The sequence below is a fragment of the Bombus vosnesenskii genome, unplaced genomic scaffold, assembly GCF_011952255.1.
Source record: "Bombus vosnesenskii isolate JDL3184/JDL3185 unplaced genomic scaffold, Bvos_JDL3184-5_v1.1 scf7180000013263, whole genome shotgun sequence".
In the NCBI taxonomy this organism is placed as follows: Eukaryota; Metazoa; Arthropoda; class Insecta; order Hymenoptera; family Apidae; genus Bombus; species Bombus vosnesenskii.
In genome coordinates this window covers 4,188,004-4,207,050 of record NW_022882923.1, presented here as the reverse complement: position 1 = coordinate 4,207,050, position 19,047 = coordinate 4,188,004, and the positions used below count along the sequence as shown (strand labels likewise).

General features: G+C 37.2%; 2 protein-coding genes across 3 annotated transcripts in view; one reads left to right on the top strand and one right to left on the bottom strand.

The window, feature by feature from the left end:
• LOC117230962 overlaps window positions 1-14,939 on the top strand; it is a 66,690-nt gene extending 51,751 nt beyond the window's left edge. The window contains exons 2-3 of the mRNA XM_033488954.1: window positions 12,134-13,647; window positions 14,119-14,939. Coding sequence (XP_033344845.1) covers window positions 12,134-13,647; window positions 14,119-14,481 — 1,877 coding nt within the window. The 3' untranslated portion in view covers window positions 14,482-14,939. The remainder of the gene's footprint in view (window positions 1-12,133; window positions 13,648-14,118) is intronic.
• Window positions 1-18,414, bottom strand: part of LOC117230951 (RING finger protein 17) — a 308,646-nt gene extending 290,232 nt beyond the window's left edge. Inside the window, exons 1-5 of one of the 2 annotated variants that reach the window (XM_033488932.1) lie at window positions 17,568-18,414; window positions 15,971-16,240; window positions 15,808-15,890; window positions 15,471-15,674; window positions 15,309-15,389 (exon numbers count right to left, since the gene is read on the bottom strand). In XM_033488932.1, the coding sequence (XP_033344823.1) occupies window positions 15,309-15,389; window positions 15,471-15,674; window positions 15,808-15,890; window positions 15,971-16,240; window positions 17,568-17,601 (672 nt within the window). In that variant the 5' untranslated portion in view covers window positions 17,602-18,414. Of the gene's footprint in view, window positions 1-15,308; window positions 15,390-15,470; window positions 15,675-15,807; window positions 15,891-15,970; window positions 16,241-16,624; window positions 16,869-17,567 lie in introns of those variants that run through there. The other variant, XM_033488923.1, reaches the window with a different exon arrangement.
• Between the last annotated feature and the right edge of the window lie 633 nt (window positions 18,415-19,047).

Sequence of the window (19,047 nt, the reverse complement as noted above, 5' to 3'; positions counted from 1 at the left end):
AACAACGTATTTGACGAAACGGTGCATGAAACAACGGGTAGCGCACGATGGGAAATTCGCGGGGGCATAAATATTTGCAAAAGGAAAGAACACGCATTGTGGATGGGGCCGGGCACAAAGCACGATTATCGCAAGATTTTAATACCCAATTATCAAAGCGTTTCATCGCTAATTTTATATTACGTGTGGCCAGTACGAGCGGGCCAATAAGATCGGGTCGCATAGAATCGATTTAAATTTGCGGGGTACCTGGACCGAATAGTTGAAATTATTCGGGCAAATGAACGAGTCGGTTGAAAATTCAAATAATAGCGGCGCATTTGTGGCGCGATTATGTGTTTCAATAGATTCGGAACGTACCTACGAGTCGTTCACTTTTCTAAAAACGGGAACAAAGCGTCAGTTTCGCAAGCGGAATAATTAATTTTAAATTAAGAGGCCCGTCGCCAATGTAATTAAATATAAAACACAATAAATCTCCATTCTGATTGTCCATCTGAAAGGAACGATTTTTTCCATTGTGCCGCAGCTTACTGTGACTCATAATCGACGTTCGAACGGCGATCGAACGTCACCTGACGCAAAAAGTATAAAACCTCCTCGTCGATGGTAATTGCTAGAGGGTGTTTCGCTATCGCTGATGTACCACCACTGGCTAAGGAATGGTTTTGCATATAGAAACGAATAAAAGATATCGTACAAAAACTTTCTGCCACGTGCGGTTTGATTCGTGATATGGACTCTTATCGAGTTACTTGTAGTGAACGACAATTTGATAGAATATTAAATGTATAATGTCAAAGGAAATCATTTTTTATTATATTTCGTATTTTTATTTTATTTATATTTTATTTGAATTTTAAACGAAACAATTCTTTTGAAATAAAATTTTAACGAAGAAAGATTAATATCTTTTTAGCGTAATTTTCCATTAAAGAGTAGATAGAAAAATATAAATAAAATTACTTATCGTTTTCTTAAAATATACGAATATTACTGGAACAATACTTTGTAGAATCTCATTCGACAAATAGGTACAACACGCGGTACGCTGTACAACTTGAAAGAAAGAACAATTGGTCATAGCGTGCTTTAAATACTTCAATTTCAGAAAATTTTGTAAAATTATATTATCCAAGTGGAAGAATAAACTGTGACGAAATAAATATCAAGGAAATCCTTGGAATTCACAATGTTCAAAAATATAATTGAACAATATAAATTTGACAGAACAAGATTGTAATTGAAATATTGCATTCGCGCAACGTCAATTCTTAAATAGGGCGGAAATGAAGCAAAAGTAAAATAAACTCTTCCTTTTACGTATTCTCTCTATCCCTCGAATATAGGATCATCTTGAGACAAAAGATACTCATTGTGCAACACTCTGTACAAATAAGTACTTTCTAAACAGAATCGATGTTCGTACATGCTCCTCCAGTATCGACGAGCTATCGTTCGAATCACAAATATACCAATCCATTACGACCGACCGGAATCCAAACTAATCGATTATTTATTGACATTCGGACGTGTGCACACTTTCCGCCGAACTGTTCGAGCACGATCGTTTGTCCACCGCGATATCTCGATAGGAAGACCTGCCCGGGGTCTCTATTTAATCGCTATTCGCCACTACCTAATTTTGTCTGACTAATTGAGCAACCACTGCGAAAACGTGGACAGATCATTCGACAAGAAATCATAGTGAACGTGAAACTTCAACACGTTCGCTATCGAATCAATTTTGCGTATCGTGGCATCGCGACAAGGTGTAACACGTATCTTATAGTAAAATGAAAGAGTTTGAATATTTTATTGTGCGTTTGTAGACTTAAACTGTCGTAATCAATACGCGTTCTATTTTTCATATGATCTTCTTTATTCTAAATAATTCTGACGTATAAGGTACTGGATTTATCGAATGTTTGGGTAATTTCGATCAGCAAAGTCCTTCTACCTTGGAAAATTAGTCTGGATGTTTAATAGTAATTTATGAGCAATTGATAACGATTAATAAAACATTTATGAGAAACTGATGGTAATTTATGAAAAATAAATCTATAGAACAGCCAGAGAACCGTGGAATTTCATATTTTAATTCAAACAGCATCTGTGTAATGAATTTTCATATACGAGAAGAAAGATTATCAATCACATGGAAAGGTCTAATTTCTCTTATAGCATGCGGTAATCAGTTGAAATTATCAAGGAAACAAGTAATCAATCACTATTTTGCATGTGAGGTAACGATGCAAAAATTACTAAATTACATTTCTATGAATTATATTCAGAATTAAGGAAAAACAAATAGATTGATCGAAAGGTATAATGGACATAAACGAGAAGAAATATAATCTCTACGTTCACGTAAGATGCCAATCAAGCAAACAATTAAAACGTCTTAATAATTTCCTAATCATACTCGAACTTTCATTTCATTTTCTATAGCGTCCCAATAATCGTATACTTTCATTTGTACAAATCTTTTATCGATTTCAAAGATTCTTTCGACAAAAATCCTAACGCTTCCACAAAATTTTCTAAATATTACTTTTCATTCGATTCAAGCGTCGCAATCAACCTCGATTCTCATCAACAATTCCACTGACAGTCATCGATGTCCCTCGCGTCAACACGTCAACATGTCGTTTCTGCACTTATCCGTTAGAAACATCGAAACTGATTAAACCCGATTCGAAAGTATTTCTTCTTGTTAAATGTTCAGATTGCATGTGTTAAACGAGGAAATTAACAAGAGGAACGGAGCAACGAGACGCATAATGGTCTGGCAGGAACCCGGCAAAGGAGCAGAGAGGACGGGCAAATGCATGCAATATTGAATACACGCGTCCACAGCGTTGTATTAATTTTCGTTTGCCTGCCTTTTGTCGCTTAATCGAGACCGTATTGTACGCTGGCAAAATCGAGCGAAGCCATGCGAATTTTATGATACAACGCCAGTTTTTCCTGTTTTCCAAACGAACGATTCCAACTTCGTTTGCTATTTTCTATTAATATCCTATCATGTAATCGTTTAATGAGTAGAAAAATTCTAGTTGTGCTTCTATAATAGTTGGAATTCTTCCATTCTAATTAGAAGTTTCTGGTTGTTGCGCTGCTTTCAACGTTTTTAGTATCCAGTGATGTATTATAGATAAAGCAGGATTTCGAGGAATTAGATTACGTTCAATCGAGTAATGAAAACCAGTGTAACATGTGGATCAGTGGAAATATTTTACGAATCGACTAAATCGATTTAGAATTGCGGACAAAATCTTTCGGATTACAAATTTGGCAAAGTGAAAGAAAAGAAGAAAATTCATGTTATTCTATTTTATTTATTATGAGAAATCTTACGTTATTTCATGAAATCTCCATCTTTTTAAAAACCACCAATAGTCAAAATCACACATTTTTCTCTACCTTGGAATGAAACCTTCACCTTGACACTAAAAAGAAATTGAACCATCTATCTATCCCTTTGAAACTTAGGTATTTTTCTCTTCCCAAAAAGTTCAGGTCAATATACAATGAATTTCATCCTCAGAAACAAAATAATCTTATTCAACTGTGTGCAACCCAACTCCAACAATAAATTTCCAGAGCAACCCATTATTAATTTAACTAAAACTCACGTAAAGATCATCAACGTTTCTACATCCTAAATCAACACCTGCCTCTTGCACCAGAGAAGAAGAAGCGAAGTTAAACAACAATCGTAACACAAATTCGTTGGAATCGCCAAGTAAATGAACTTACGTGACGCTTGTACGCAATGACCATTACAGCAGTGTCAAATCCTGTAGAACAGAGTCGCTTGCCATTCCGGTAACAAGACGCAACGTTGCTCGCAGCAACTTCTTAGGAAACACACACACACACAGTCCGTTCTTGTTTCGTCTAATTTCACAGCTCTGTATTTCCCTTAAGGACCAGTTTCGTCACAAGGGACGCGTAACGCGACGGTACACACGAATCCTGCGAACAGGATCGCGAGCCGACAACCAGGTGATCCAGCGTTCTCGGTTACTCGAGGAGAGTCCACGAGACTCGAAACGCACACACACACCGATGTCTCGCGCGACTCGCCGCTGGGACGAGTGTCGTTACGCGGCTCGTTTTCCGGTTTTAATTAAATGACGTGCGAAACGCGCGGCGCAGAGTCGCGTTTCTGGCTTCCCGGATACCTGTACTCAGACGGGTCAAAGGTAAACCAGAAATTCGTGCTGTCAACCGACTGCGTATTAACGCGCTACCGTTAGATTTTTCCATGGTTTGTTGGATTCCGGCGCACTTTTAGGTTTGACGATTTGATCGAAGAATTTGTAGTCGTTTGACATTCTGTAAAGGAATTGCATTCTACGTGCAATTTCTTTGATCGATAGATTCTGATTTCTGGGGGGAAATTATTCCTGGACTTTTTAATATGACATTCACTTTAGTCTTAGGTATCCTGAACATTCGTCGATGTTTGACAACATTCTGCAAGGGAACCTCAAGCTTTGTGATTGATAGTTTGTAATTCTTCTTCCCAGAAACTGTGGAATTTGTTTACATACATTCGAGCAGGATATCGTGTCCTATACACTACACAGTATGGACGAAATAGATTCTGCTGGAATATTACAAATTCTAACATCAATATATTCGATGGAAAATCTAATTTGGAAATTCTAGCTATCAGAGAAATAGCAGAAAATTTAGTAACTGAACTATACAGTATAATATATATATATATATTATATATTGTCCGGTATTTCTCTTTAATACCTGAGAATGGAATTCAAGACCTCCATAATAAGAGATCAAGATATCTTTTGCAAGAATACAGTTGCAACAGACTTTATGTAACTCCCTGTATATTATGCACGGGACTTCCTGTTGGAATGAACTTACGGCTATAATCGCAAGGTGGTATGGAATTTAAGGAGATATTTTCCTACCTGTAACGCAAGAAAATCTCTCAATAATTTAAACGAAATAACATATTCAACGTTGCAGTATCATAAAAAGAATCACACTGTCGCTTTTACATCCTGAAACTACATTACTAAATAATTTACGGCTTTATCGTTTCTCTCTTAGAAAATTATGCTTCATTATCTATTATCGAATACGAGGATCGATGCCCCGCCAAAAAACATATAAGCCGCACAATAGCAGTTGGTAAACTTTTATTAAAGCAATTCGTTGCATGTGTGCAACAGTAAAAACAGGAATAGCGGTGCAACGAGTCTAGCTTAAATTCGTTATCGATGTTTCCAACTGTACGAGCAGACCAAACAATTTTATATTAAATTAACCCTGGCGTGGAAAGTTTAGGAATTATACGAATTACGAAAAAATTCGACTGTCTTTATCAGCGGGATGATCCGTGTCAGATATAAAGCAAATCTGCGTTAACTTCTGTAAAACAAAATAATTTACGTGATATAATCTCGCTGAAGCTTGTTACCGTATGAAAAACACCTGTTAATTGAGAGTTCTAACAGATGTATTCATAGGAATGGACATCCTCGATGAGAACGATACGGATGGCATGGGGTTTAGCCTTAAAAAGAGACGCAATCAGGCCCGGTAAAACGAGAGAAAGGAAGAACAACAATCATTAATTATCGATGACGCTGAACGGGAACGTTACTAAAACGATCATCATTAAAACCTCATTTAGCCTGTGCTAATCTCGTTATTCTCGGCGGCCAGTCGTCGGCTCACCTTTTTCCGATATACCGAATCCGAAATTTTAAATGGAGGCTTTTATAACGCGCAATTATAACGCGTATTCTCTCATCTTGACGCCGGTGCGCGTACATGCGAAGGAAAAGCGAAAATACGCCGTTTCATGCGGTCGTACGCTCGCGTAACGAAGGTAATTACATGCACGCGATACGAAAGCGAAAGGGTCATTACACATCCACTCGACGCGACAGAATACAGGTTACAAACCTGGGTCCCTTTCAATTTTTATGAAACTCACCGTCGTTCTACTTCACGTGCGCGTCCAGGATCGTGCATAGAATCGTCGCTCTTGAAAAGACTGTTTCATTTATTTACCGTTTCATGTATTCGATGAACGTTCAAACGTTGATTCGTTCAAAGAGATTTCAATTCGATGGTTTCAGCTAAAATTACGTTGCCAATTAAATTCATTGTTTCGTCGTACTTTTATTTTATTTTCGTTAGCAAATTGAAAGTCAGTAGCTTAATCATCCTCTAGAATATTCAACTTTTATCGTAGATTAACGCTGGGATTTTACATGGCCACGTAAATATAGAACTTTGTCAAATTCGTACAACTTCTTTCAAAGCTATCCGTAATACCGAAAATCTTACGAATTATACAGAGTGGTTGGTAATTGATGGTACAAGTGGAAAGGGGGTGATTCTACGCGAAAAAAGAAGTGGAAAATATAGAATAAAAATTTTTCGTTTGAGACTTTGTTTTTCAAAAAATCGACTTTGAATTTTCGCTCGGTACGCGTGCACTTTATCGCGTCTCGTTATAACGGATCTCACTGTAGATCGTTGTCTCGATTGTCGTTATTTTTAAAAATTTTTAAACAGTTTTTTAAAAATTTTTATTCTATATTTTCGACTTCTTTTTTCGCGTAGAATCACCCCCTTTCCGCTTGTACCACCAGTTACCAACCACCCTGTATAATTGTTACACGCCAAACCAATTCTATTAACCGATGCTATTAATTCAGAATAATTTAAAATAATTCGGCAGAACCTCTCCGACCTATTTCCTTCTCTTCTTTTCAATAAAACATCCAAACAGAATAAAAGGACAAAAGAAAACTGCCTAACAACCAACTCTGTACCAAAACACTCTATACCATGAAACTTCATCGATAAAGGAAACAATAAACAGAGACCGTTCATCTTAAACGAAACAAGACAGAAAAATGAAGAAACGAGAAAGGTATTCAGCTTGATTGGAAACACTTCGTTCTCCACGTTCGACTCACGTGTATCCGACCTAGAGATAACAGGCGAACTGTTTCGAAACCTTACGACAGAGAAAGATACCCCCTGTTCGCCACGATTTTAATTAGTTTTCCCATTGTGCAAGAGACACGGGTTCGAAAGAGAGGTTGAAGAGAGGTTTGGCACCAAAGGTGGAGAAAAGCCTCTGAATTCCGTTTGCGTCTACTGAGTAGTTGTCTCGCAATGGGACTCCTCGTCTGTCACGCTTCCAGATCACGTGCCTTCGAAATAACGTAATCTGGGAGACCAATAGCCGTCAATTAATATTCCGTATCGAGATACCGATGAATCGGCACGACATTCTGCCGGACACGTCGAGTTTTCGTGTCGTGGCCACTCGCCACGATACGTTGCACAAATGTAGAAACCCGTGCAGCGTAAAGAGAAACAGACGCGGTGATCAATCCGCGGCGAGACCCGAAATATTGCAACATACCATGACTCACGAAAGTATCTGGACTCCTAGTCATATCGTATATGTTACACAAAACATTCTGAAGTTCCATTAGCAATGTAATGTGACACGAGCGTGAAGTGTACGTATAGCTGCGTAGTCAACGAAACGGCAATGTTTATATAAACAAAGAACAAAGACATTTGAGACGAACATGGCCAAAAAAAGACTCACTCTGTGTTGTTTTAGTTCGGAGATTAATCTGGTCACAAAAACGATGCTTTTAAAAACAAAGACTACAGAAATTCTGTTTATGATAGTGAGAAAGTATAAGATTAGTAAATTATTCTAAACTACAAGCTACAAATTAATTTCAAATGGAATAAAAGTTATATTGCCAGAGACGAGATATTACAATCTACAACGGCAATAATAAATTTAATGCGAGCATTTACGAATTTACAAAACAACCTCTTTCCTCCGTCCCCACGTACGACCGAATTAGTATAACCTCCATAATTGACAAGGACGCGTATAATCCAGCAGACGGACGCTCTTAACATTTTTTAATCCTTGAACGCTGTTAATTCCCTCTATAAAAATGAATAAACAATAACATAAAATGTCACCGGGTTTCGAGACGGACGCCGAAGAATCGAATAGTCGGGATTCGCTGTGAAATACAACGCAATTTATTATAGAATCTACAATTGAAAAAAAAAAGAAACAAAAAAAGGAAGCACAGTGAGAAAAGGGGCGAGAAAAAAATTCATTGGTTGGTCGCACTCTCGTTGGATAATAAAAATCCCGCCGCGGCCAGGTGTCTATTTTGTCTTGTTCGCGGTTCGACGGCATAAAATAAACAAAAATCCATGGACACCAGTTCGCGTAATACAAGCCTATCGTTACAATCGTAATTCAGAGACACGAGACCAACAGAATAGAGAACAACTGCTGCGGACAATTGATATCGCCTATGGAAAACAGAGCAACGTCGATATTCCCAATCGCGCGAGCCGGTAAAATTACTGCGACCGCCGGTTTTATTTATTGTATGGGCCAGGAGACGAAGGGCCGTGTCAAAAAGCGAGGCAATACGCGCTCCGAACATCCGACCAAATAAACCCGTTTCTCATTTTCCCGCCTGCGGAAAACGAAAGTTCCTTAACGAGTGAAAAACTATCGCGACGCCTTTGCCGGAAATATTAACTCGCGTGCGTGAATCGCATACGAAATTAATACTCGCCTCAGTGTGAATATACCGTGCACGAGCGGCATTAAAAAGACAAAAAGAAAAGAGCATCTGAAGCTTGGGAAAACAAAAGGTATTTGCGAGAACAAGGTAATCAAATGATAAAAAATTGAACAGGGAGAACGTTCATTAGCAGAGTCGGACGTGGCTGTACATTGTAAATTTTCGGCACGGAATTTTTAGGTTGAACAAACGACAATCTGCATGTTTGTGACGAATCGATAGAACGGTACAACGGTTATCGAGGTGTGTAATGAAATTTATTAGAAATTGGCATAACGATTGGCTTTGCGGTACAAAGGAATCGAATACTGATTGATTTTGAGATCTAGGTTTTATTCGTCAAGATTTCATACTCTAAAATCAACTGCAAAAGTATCTACGTCACTGTGATACGAAGAAACCTGTGCCTAACTTGTATTTCTCTGTTACTATCACAAGTTTATATGTAAAACAAATAAATTTCAAGAAAACTTGAGGCTTTTGTATCCTTACAACCTTCCTATAGCCTGACAGTCCTGTATGTCTCAAATTTACCGACCAACAATCCCAAACCTACCTCGGTAAAGCGCCGATCGCTCATCGCGATAGAAAATTCGCGGACTAAAGAAATCAAACCTGCGAAGGATCGCCATTCTCTAAGATACATAGCTATCTAGCAATATCATTCAAGTACGAGTTCAGCGTACTCCAAACGTTTTTCCAAAATTTTCTTCGACGAGAAACGAAGTGTCTGTGATGTGGCCAGCACGAGTGTGAACATAACTTGTCGAGCAGAATCGGGTTCGCGCGAACAAGAGGGGAAAATGCAAAAGTAAAGGGTGGAGAGGTCAAGAGTCCGGTTATCCCGAAGGAAGGTGCACATCCTTACGCACATACAGACGTAGGCAACGGCGCTTTGTAAATTTTCAGGGCAAGCACCTCTTTAGACAGGGCAAACGGAGAGAGTTACTCGCGGCACACGCGCTTTGCGGATTTTTCAATCACGTTCCGTACTGACAGGATTAATAAAGCGGCGCGCGCTACGCGGAGAGTTTCCAGACTCATTTCATGCAGAATCGAATTGGATTTCCAGGTCGGGGTCGGTGTATATCTGTGTGCAATGCAACAGAGAGACTGGGTCCCTTTGATGTGCCACGCTCGGATACCGTTGAGCTTCTTCTATCTCTGTCTATCTATAACGCGAAAACGATACCACCTAGCCACGTACTATGTTACATCGCCACTAAATAATCGGTTTATAAAAATTCATGCAGGATACAGAGAAGCGTCGGGTTTATGGCCACACACACACACACATTTTCCTTTGCACCGAATACGACCATCTCTGTGACGAACAGGATCAGGCATAGCGAAGACGGCCTCCTGGCGTTCGTTTAGAGAAAGAGAATCGAGGATTGGAGGATTTTGTTTGAAATATTAACACGTGTTCGTTATACGAGTAATATCGGGTGTTACGAATAGAGATTGTAAAAGTATAAAAATTACAAATAGATTGAGGATGAAAGTTTGAATACTGACTGAAGGTAAATATAATCGAGCACCTTTATAATATCACTCTTTAAGCGTTAACCGATCGTATACGTCGATTAAACCAGCAAAATTTCAATTTTTACTTTTTCCAACAACATGAAACTTTCATCCACAGTTATCTCTTCGCAAACATGAATTTTTTCATCGCTTTCAATTCAGCCGATAGGAATATTCCGCAACTTTCCATATAAAAATCTTTTCAAGCAATAAAGAAATGAAATCGAATGGTAGAAAATCTGTGCACATTCTCTTCCAGTTCTAGACATATATATATATATATAACTATTCATACAAAGAAATCGATACGAATGCACGAAGATAAATCAACACTGTTTCGGAAGGAGAGGTTAAGTAATCTTTAGTTTGAGTCCTAATTTATATGCCTCTAGTTGAAATTATTTGCATAGAAATAAGTAGGTTCAAATCCGCCATAAACGAACGATTCTTTATACAAAGTTAAGAAATGTTTCTAATTAAAAGAAGAATAAACAAGATGAAAATCAATGCAATAACGATAACACAAAGTAACTTCTCCTATTTTTACATGAAGAACTTCTTAATTAGCTGCGCTGTGCAGTAGCTATATTGATCAAAGTCCGCGTAGTCAAGCAAAATGTTATCAACTAGAGTTAACTGTATCTTTCTTCGGAATGAACAAAGAATCGCCGCACAAATAGTTCCACCCTCCGTTTCCAAGACCTATTAATCAAAGTTAATAAATCCGTTCGAAACGTACGAACAAAAAAAGAGCCGCAAATACCTTGCAACGAAGAAGCATGAAAGAACAGCAAAATGAAGAAAACATAATTAGCTGTTAAACACGGGAATAATTGGCAACGGAATCGATCGAACAGACTCCATTTCCCAGGGATATTTGATTCAACCAGGCAGCGTACATACGTCTGCAGCAACACCAAAAGATTGAACCATTCTGTACGATCGAGCAAGACGCGAATAAAGGGGAAAAGTAGTCGTACACGCGTAGGGTTGAGGTTCGAAGCCAGAGGAGAGCAGAGCCGGAGGATTGGTATGTTTTTAGTGGTTGCAGCACTCGAACGTGCCAGGGCGAATATATCCTGCACGACTGCATACACACACGCAAGGGAACAAACGCGCTCGCGCACTGAGTGCTTCGAATATATCAGCATGCGTGTTCGTATATAGGTACACACCGATACGGTCTTTATTCTTGCTATCTCGGTGCACGTACAAAAGCGTTGGCCAGCTCTACGAACGTTTTCCCCTTAATTTAATTTCACCAGACCGGAGTGCAGCGTACGCATTACTTCGCACGTAACCCGGCAAGAGGGAAAAGATTAAGAATAAGAAGGCAGGGAGGGAAGAAATAGGCGCGTTGAGGTATAACTATGCACGCTGGTAGCTTTTTAAAAGACCGATTAAGAAGATGTCTCACGCGTTGCTATGAGGCAGCGTCATCGCGTTGAATTGATTCTTTTTCCCCTCTTTCTTCTTGTCTCACATACTTTCCTCCAATTTTCTGTTTTCCCCTCCGCCCTCGATTTCCATTTGGTCTTTTTATCAGCTTCCCCGCACCAGGATCGTCGTAGTAATTAGAACTCGCCAGATCGTTCCTATTATTATTGTCCTTCTCTCATCGACACGCTCGCGCAACACTCGAAAACACTTAAATTTCAGAGGGACTCGTACGATACGTTTGTCAAATGCGCGACCCTCTAACCATTTCGGTACTTCAATTGTGTTAAACCATTCAAGCGTATTTTATGCAAGTTGTTTCCTAGCTTGTGATTCGCGCGCAGATCGATCTATTTACTTGGTTAACGGGATAGCCTTTTTTTTGCGTTTCGTTATTTATGCCGGCTAGTTTTATTGGGTCGACAATTTTTGCATTCTCTATGCTCTATAAAATATACGTGTTTACTTAATACCTATTCTACATAGAAAAAAACCTCGTACGAATTAATTTTAATTTTTTGTTACAGTGTTAACCACCAAGACTAGCGCAGCATCTTCTGATTCAAACTCGACGAAAGTCGTAGTCGACGAAGAAGATGACGAATCGTTGCCAGAGATCACGCTGGAGGAATTCAAAGAAAGGTACAGGAGACTGATACCCTACATGACGTTCTACGTAGCAAACAACTACGTAAACGGGCAAAACCCGGTGTCACAAGGCACTCCTGGAAAAGAGATACAAAGTGGCCTGGTAGGAGTGAGAAAGAGCCCGCAATCGTTCGTCAGAGTGAATACCGTGCCACGAAGGACGAACAATTATCGCACGAATGTACCGAATCAAGACAAGAAATTCATTCCATCGATACAATACGATCCGCGAAACGTAGGAGCCGATAGCGACTATTTCACACCCGTGAGACACAGTTCGAAGGTCAATTATGAGGAGTACCCGATACCGTATCAACTGTATCGGGATCAAAAGGTAGCGTATCCCGAGATAACTACGGTATCCAGCCAAGCTATCCGTAAGGAGAACAGATACTATGCAAACGTGAGACCATTACGACCTTACACAACAAATGGCAGAGATCACTTGCCTAGAAAACAACCCATTAAACCTATTTACAGTAATCTACGAGATGAGTACATGCTTGATTATAATGTCAGACCAAGTACTGCTGTTAATTATCCTGCGAAGGAATTCCAAGATCACCGACAAATTCCACTACCTAACGTGTATCCAAACGTGCTGGAACCTCTACCAGCGAGTAAACAATCTCCTATGCTCGCCCTACCACGAAATCCTAATGTAAACCTACAACAAATAGTGGAAAGCTTTCAACTAAGTGAACGTTTACCAGAAACATTGAACAAGGATAACATAGACAATAGTCTAAAGACACTTGTAGAGATATTGAATATCCTTCACAGCACGAAAAAGGAAGAATTCCCGCAAATCCAAGCGTCTCCTTTAACACCAGTGGTGGCACCTCTACCACCCAGGATACCGGAGAAACCAACGAGTTTCAGGGTAAGACCGCAAACGAGGCCAAAGGTAATAACCGAGACGCGATTTCAAGCTACACCAAATCCGCTATATTTGACCGATGATCCTGAACGTTACAAAATAACGTCGTACGAGGATGAAACGAAACCTAAACCACCACCTCAGTCGAATTACAACACGAACAGCTTGACCAACAACAACGTGGTGGAATATTATGTTCCTATTGTGCAAGAAATTCCAACGAAACAGAAAGAACCGTTCCTACCGACGATCAGACCGCAAACCAACGAAGATCCGACTGATCATTCCTACGCTATCACGGAGGATTTGAGTGACGATGTATTGCAACAGGAACGATATCCTTTGCCACCTGTTACCACGGAAGTTGTCCCACAGACGTCGCTAAAATATGGTGCTACCAGAGGAAAGGCTAACGTCGACTATCCGGCCTATTCTAGTATACCTCGTACGAATTTCAATTGTAAGGAGCAGCGTTACAAAGGATTCTTTGGCGATCCGGATACTGGATGCCAGGTAATATCTTTATTTTTTGTATTTTCTAATATTAAATTTCTAATAATAAAATTGATTGTGTGACGACTTATATTACAAACTAGGCAAGAATGAGTGGAACAATTAAACATAGGACGATATCTTATATAGATATAAATCGAAACTATGAAAAAAGATATGTTGTAGAGTTATATGTAAAAATTTGAAAGATCTATAAACAAATAAATTCTCATGACTAATGCCTGGATGATGTCATAAAGGTTATCAAGTAATAAGTAATGTTGATAATTTCGTTAATAAATCTATTAATTGTATTAATTAAGGAATTATTGGAACTCTCGCTCCTATTGTCGTATACAAATATTGAAAAACGATGATTGAAAAAATTTGTCTTTGCGTGATACTTGTACCACCTATTCTTGTTCACCTTGTATACAGAAATTTCAAAGTTGCTTGCGATTTCTAACAGTGATAATAATGTTGTTCTCGCAGGTATGGCATTACTGCGATCTTAATGGTGGTAAATCATCGTTTTTATGCCCGAACGGTACTATATTCAGTCAAGTGGCGTTGACGTGCGACTGGTGGTTCAACGTGAAATGCGAAACAACAACTCAATTATACGTGTTAAACGAACGACTCTACAAGTACATTCTGCCGATAATGCCAAAGTTCCCGGAGGACTTCACCGGTCCGGAAGTAGATCGGTATTTAGAACTCAAATTTAAAGAGATGGAGGCGAAACTGAAGGAGAAAAAGCTGAAGAAACAGCAGGAGGAGAAAGAGAAAGAGAAAGAGAAGCAAAAAGAAAAACTCAAGGATAAACAACAAACACAGGAGAAAGAAAATGAATAATCGATATGTCTAGATCCTAGTTAAATTATTGTAATTTTGCTGATTCAACTCTAGTACGTATTTAACGTATATACCTTGTTGCCATTATTTGTTATAAATAGCAGTGAACGATTGTAGGTTGTGTCTCTTACACATCATTGGATGTGGAGAAATTTTGTGAAACTCAAAAATGTGCAATATTTTTATTATAGGTTTGTGTGTGATTTATTCTTATATATATAGTGTATTTTGTAAGAAAAGTTTGGTATAAGATCTCTAGATTGAAGAAATCAAATTACTACATTATTACTGTAATGAAATATTTAATATGCAGAATCTAATTATTCAAGCACTTAAAGCAACTGGAAATGCAGGAACTGGACACATATGGAACAACCGATAATGTCAATAAGTATTTTTCTTCCCTCTAGTCATATTTGTATTATGTAATTATTTATGACATCATATATTCTTTATTACTTTATAAAAAAACGTTTGCATTTATACATGCATTTCATAGACAAATAACAGTCTTCTATATGTTAGGTATATATCATATATGCAACATATTATACTCAATTATAAACAAGTATGACGATAAATTAATTTGAAAATTTCTGCTACTTCAGAGAACAGTTTGTACAATTAATTATATTGCAACAAATTGATTCTACGATAATGATTAATATTTGTACTTAATACTTTGTTGCAAGTACATAATAAAATTATTTATTTACCATTTAACATGAATATTTTTCTTTATTATGCATGCACTATAATTCTTAATAATCTGCTCTAAGATCTAATAACTTTTCCATAAGAAGAATAAAAAATTAATTTAAACTTACCTTTTGCACCTGCTGAACCCTCTTGAGATTCTCACTCACACGGTCAAACACGTCGTGGAATTCAGTCATCAGTTTATTGTTCTAATAAACACACGAATAAAACTATATTATTTCTTTTCAGTGTCACACTAATAAATTGTTTACATCGGTTATAATACAAACCTGTTGGCTTAAAGGAAAGTAATTATGTTGTTTATGCAATTGTATCATACAATGTGAACATCCAGCTATATCACAATTTTCACAGTAATATCCTATCCGTTCAAGACACTGTTCTGAGCAAGTATTTTTTAAAATGAAGGAATTTTCATTATTTTCCTCCGTTAGCACGACCTTTGAATGATTTTGTAGCGCTTTCCCATGAATCTAATATAACATAAAGATAAAACTAACTATGACATACATACTCTTATAATTTATAGAAAATGCAATCAATGATACATCCCCAAAAACAAACAAATAATAATGTAATAAAAAGCAGTTGTAATAAGCAATATACCTTGGAATAACAAATATGACAAAAGAGAACGTTACATTGTTGGCACTTTAGTGTTGCTTGAATTCCACATTCAGAACATAAACCTGAAAATGAAGGATACTTCATTGTAACTTAAAGCATCGTTTAAAAAATATAATTTCTCCTTCTCTAATATGATACAGACCTTGTATGCTCTGTTGCTTTGATTTAGAAGTAGAAGGTTTACAAAAAGAAATATCTTGATCATCTGTATTAATTGGTCGATTATGTGACATGACTATTAATCCCAAAGCATATATGTTTAGAGGTAACTGAAGTATATTATTACTGTCACACTCTGAGATTATATTGCATATAGGACAAGGTTGATTAACAAATGATTTAGCACATTTATCACATATTATATGTCCACAGTCTAATAACAAAGGTATTGTACCACGCATAGGAACAAATGCTGAAACAAACAAGATAAAGCTTTCTTAGTATTTTTTCCAATCATACTTTACAAATGGCATGAGTAACACAAATCTAAACAATGCTATCAACCTTAATTTATATATTATTCTAACCTCTGGGATATCATTTATATTAGAATTACAAAGGAAAGTAGCAGGCATACTTCTTGTGTAAATTTCCTGTTTTTCCTTATTATAAAATGTCATTAACGAAAATATATGTTCATGGAAGTAGATCAAAAGATTTTTACAATACGATTGTTGAAATCACATTACAAAAGGTTAAAAATAAGTATTTCGCTTAGATTTAATATGTACAACATGTAAATAATAGAAAGAATAAAACACCGGCAAGTATATGACTCGAGAACATGAATGATTACCTTCAAAAAAAAATTGGTGTTTACATTGTGTACAAAATACATTTCGAAGTTTTGTAGGTGGAAAATTGTAATTTTGAATATACTTGAAATTTTTTCTGAACTTCATTTTATTCATAATGAATAACTCGTACGATCACCAATTTCAAACACTCACTAATCGAATCAACGAACCTCTTTAGTTACACGCCACGGTACGGCACGCGGAACTCGAAGCGGCACACATTTGAATTCTGTCCCAGTGGCGGCACAAGACTTTGAGTACCCGCGCAATACACCTTTTAAATAATAGAGTAAAATATCTCTTACAAACCTAATAAAGCAAATTCAAATTAATTCCGACAGACAAAACGTAGTAAAAATGTGTACTTTGATTGAATATTATATTAGATTTAGCACAATTACAAATTTATGTACTACGTACTTTGTGCACTACGATTCTACATCGGTGCTAGATATGACATCTATAAACAACAAAAGAATTCCGAAACATTTTTTGATAAATAGTACCTTAATTTATAATATTTTGATTTTGTATTAAAATAAAGAACGCTAGAACTTAAAATCATTTTTTTATATTATATTATTGTTTGGTAAAATGTTAAATATAATAGAATAAGTTATAAAAGTTTTATTATATATAGCAAACCACATGTGATATCTTCAGCCATATTTGAATTTACTTACATTCGTGGAATTTTATGTATACACATTGCTTACATTTTTTTCTTTCATATTATCGTACTATATATCATACTGTTTTTTAGTACAAATATATTACTTACAAAGTTATTTGCAATGATACACACATATATATATAACAATATAACATATTTTACTATATTTATTAAAAGTGTTATATCGTTCATAAGAATACTTCGCTTTCCTTACTTCATAATTTACAATTCTTCAGAAGAAACATAAAATACAAAGATAATAAAATTACCTAATACTTGGAAACGTATAATAACGAATTTCATAATTCTTCAAAATCAATTTAAGCTCACTATCCATTGAAAATGAAGAATCGGTGCAATTTGGCACGAACTTCAATAGATCATGTGATCGGTAACATCTGAGTAGAAAACCGGTGCAATTGTAGTCACGTGATTACGAACGCCTCGCGATTCTCAAGGCAGATGCCGCTGCAATCTTAAGAAGTGCACAATTTGGCAAAAACATAAAAAGTCAGGTGGATAAACCGCGGAGTTGTGTTGGACCCATTGGATTCTAGGCGCGGTCGCGTCCAAAGATCCGTTATGATCCCATCTAGCGCGAACGCTTCAGCGAGCAACAGAATCGTAAACCTTGAACGCTATACTTCAGATACGTATTATTCTTGTATGATTTGAAATATAAACCTCAATTTAAAAGCTCCGTGATCAGTAGACACAAACCTACAGTGAAGTATCTAATATTCATGTATATCATAAGGCGAAACGATATCTTCGTCTGCCTTTTACAAATAGGAAGAGCATAATGTCATAAAAATGAAAATGCCTGATGTAAGTACGAATGTTTCTAAATGCGTATCTTAGAAATACTATCTGTTTTGTTGCTTTTCAGTCGTAGGTTTGCTACGCTTGTATATTTACGATAAAGGTCAGATAAATCAGTTTTGTTTAGAAAAGAATGTACAAGTTCATCATTAGAAGAGTATAAATAGAAAGTTAAGCTACGACTTTGTATCCTTCGATGTTTGCACGGTAAATATGCGATATTCTGTAGAATTTCCTCCTCGTTGATTTCCAGTTTGATCGTCCTAAATTATTCCTTTAAAATTTTCAACATAGAATTAAAAATGAAACGAGAAGAACATTATACGCATTAAGGAGCATACGAATATGTTAATTATAGAAAATTATATATTTATGTAAAAATTCATATCGTATTTTCAAGCGCAGTGACAAGAAGCATAAGTATAGATTCAAGTTTTAAATTACAGTTTGTACAGTCATAGTATGTGATAGTGCTCAGTCATAGCAAAATGTGATTCTAGGTCCAAGCTCCTCTAGAAAATGCAATATTATTGCATTTCAGAAATAATTGCACCGACCGATATGACTCTAAGTAAAATTACCAGAGATCCAGCCAGCGATTATTCGAGTTTTTATCTTTACGTAATCGGTGCGATCGCGCGCGGCCTGAACCCACCGCAAGCCATAGGATAGGTGAGGCAAGAAGAAAGAGGAAGCGAGATATCGGATTTAGGCCGGCGCGGCGCTCGAAACAACAGTATGTATGTAGAGGCGGAGCGGTCTCTGGACTAGGCAAGCCGAGCGAAAGAGCTGTGGCAAGGTCTAGGCTGGCTGGCATTCAAGGTCGCGTGCACAGCGCAAAAGCCCCTGGATCTATCCCCGCTCCAGATTTCTAGCGCCCTTTGCCTCTCACCTTCTTTGTCGCTCAATCGTACGTGTATACACATT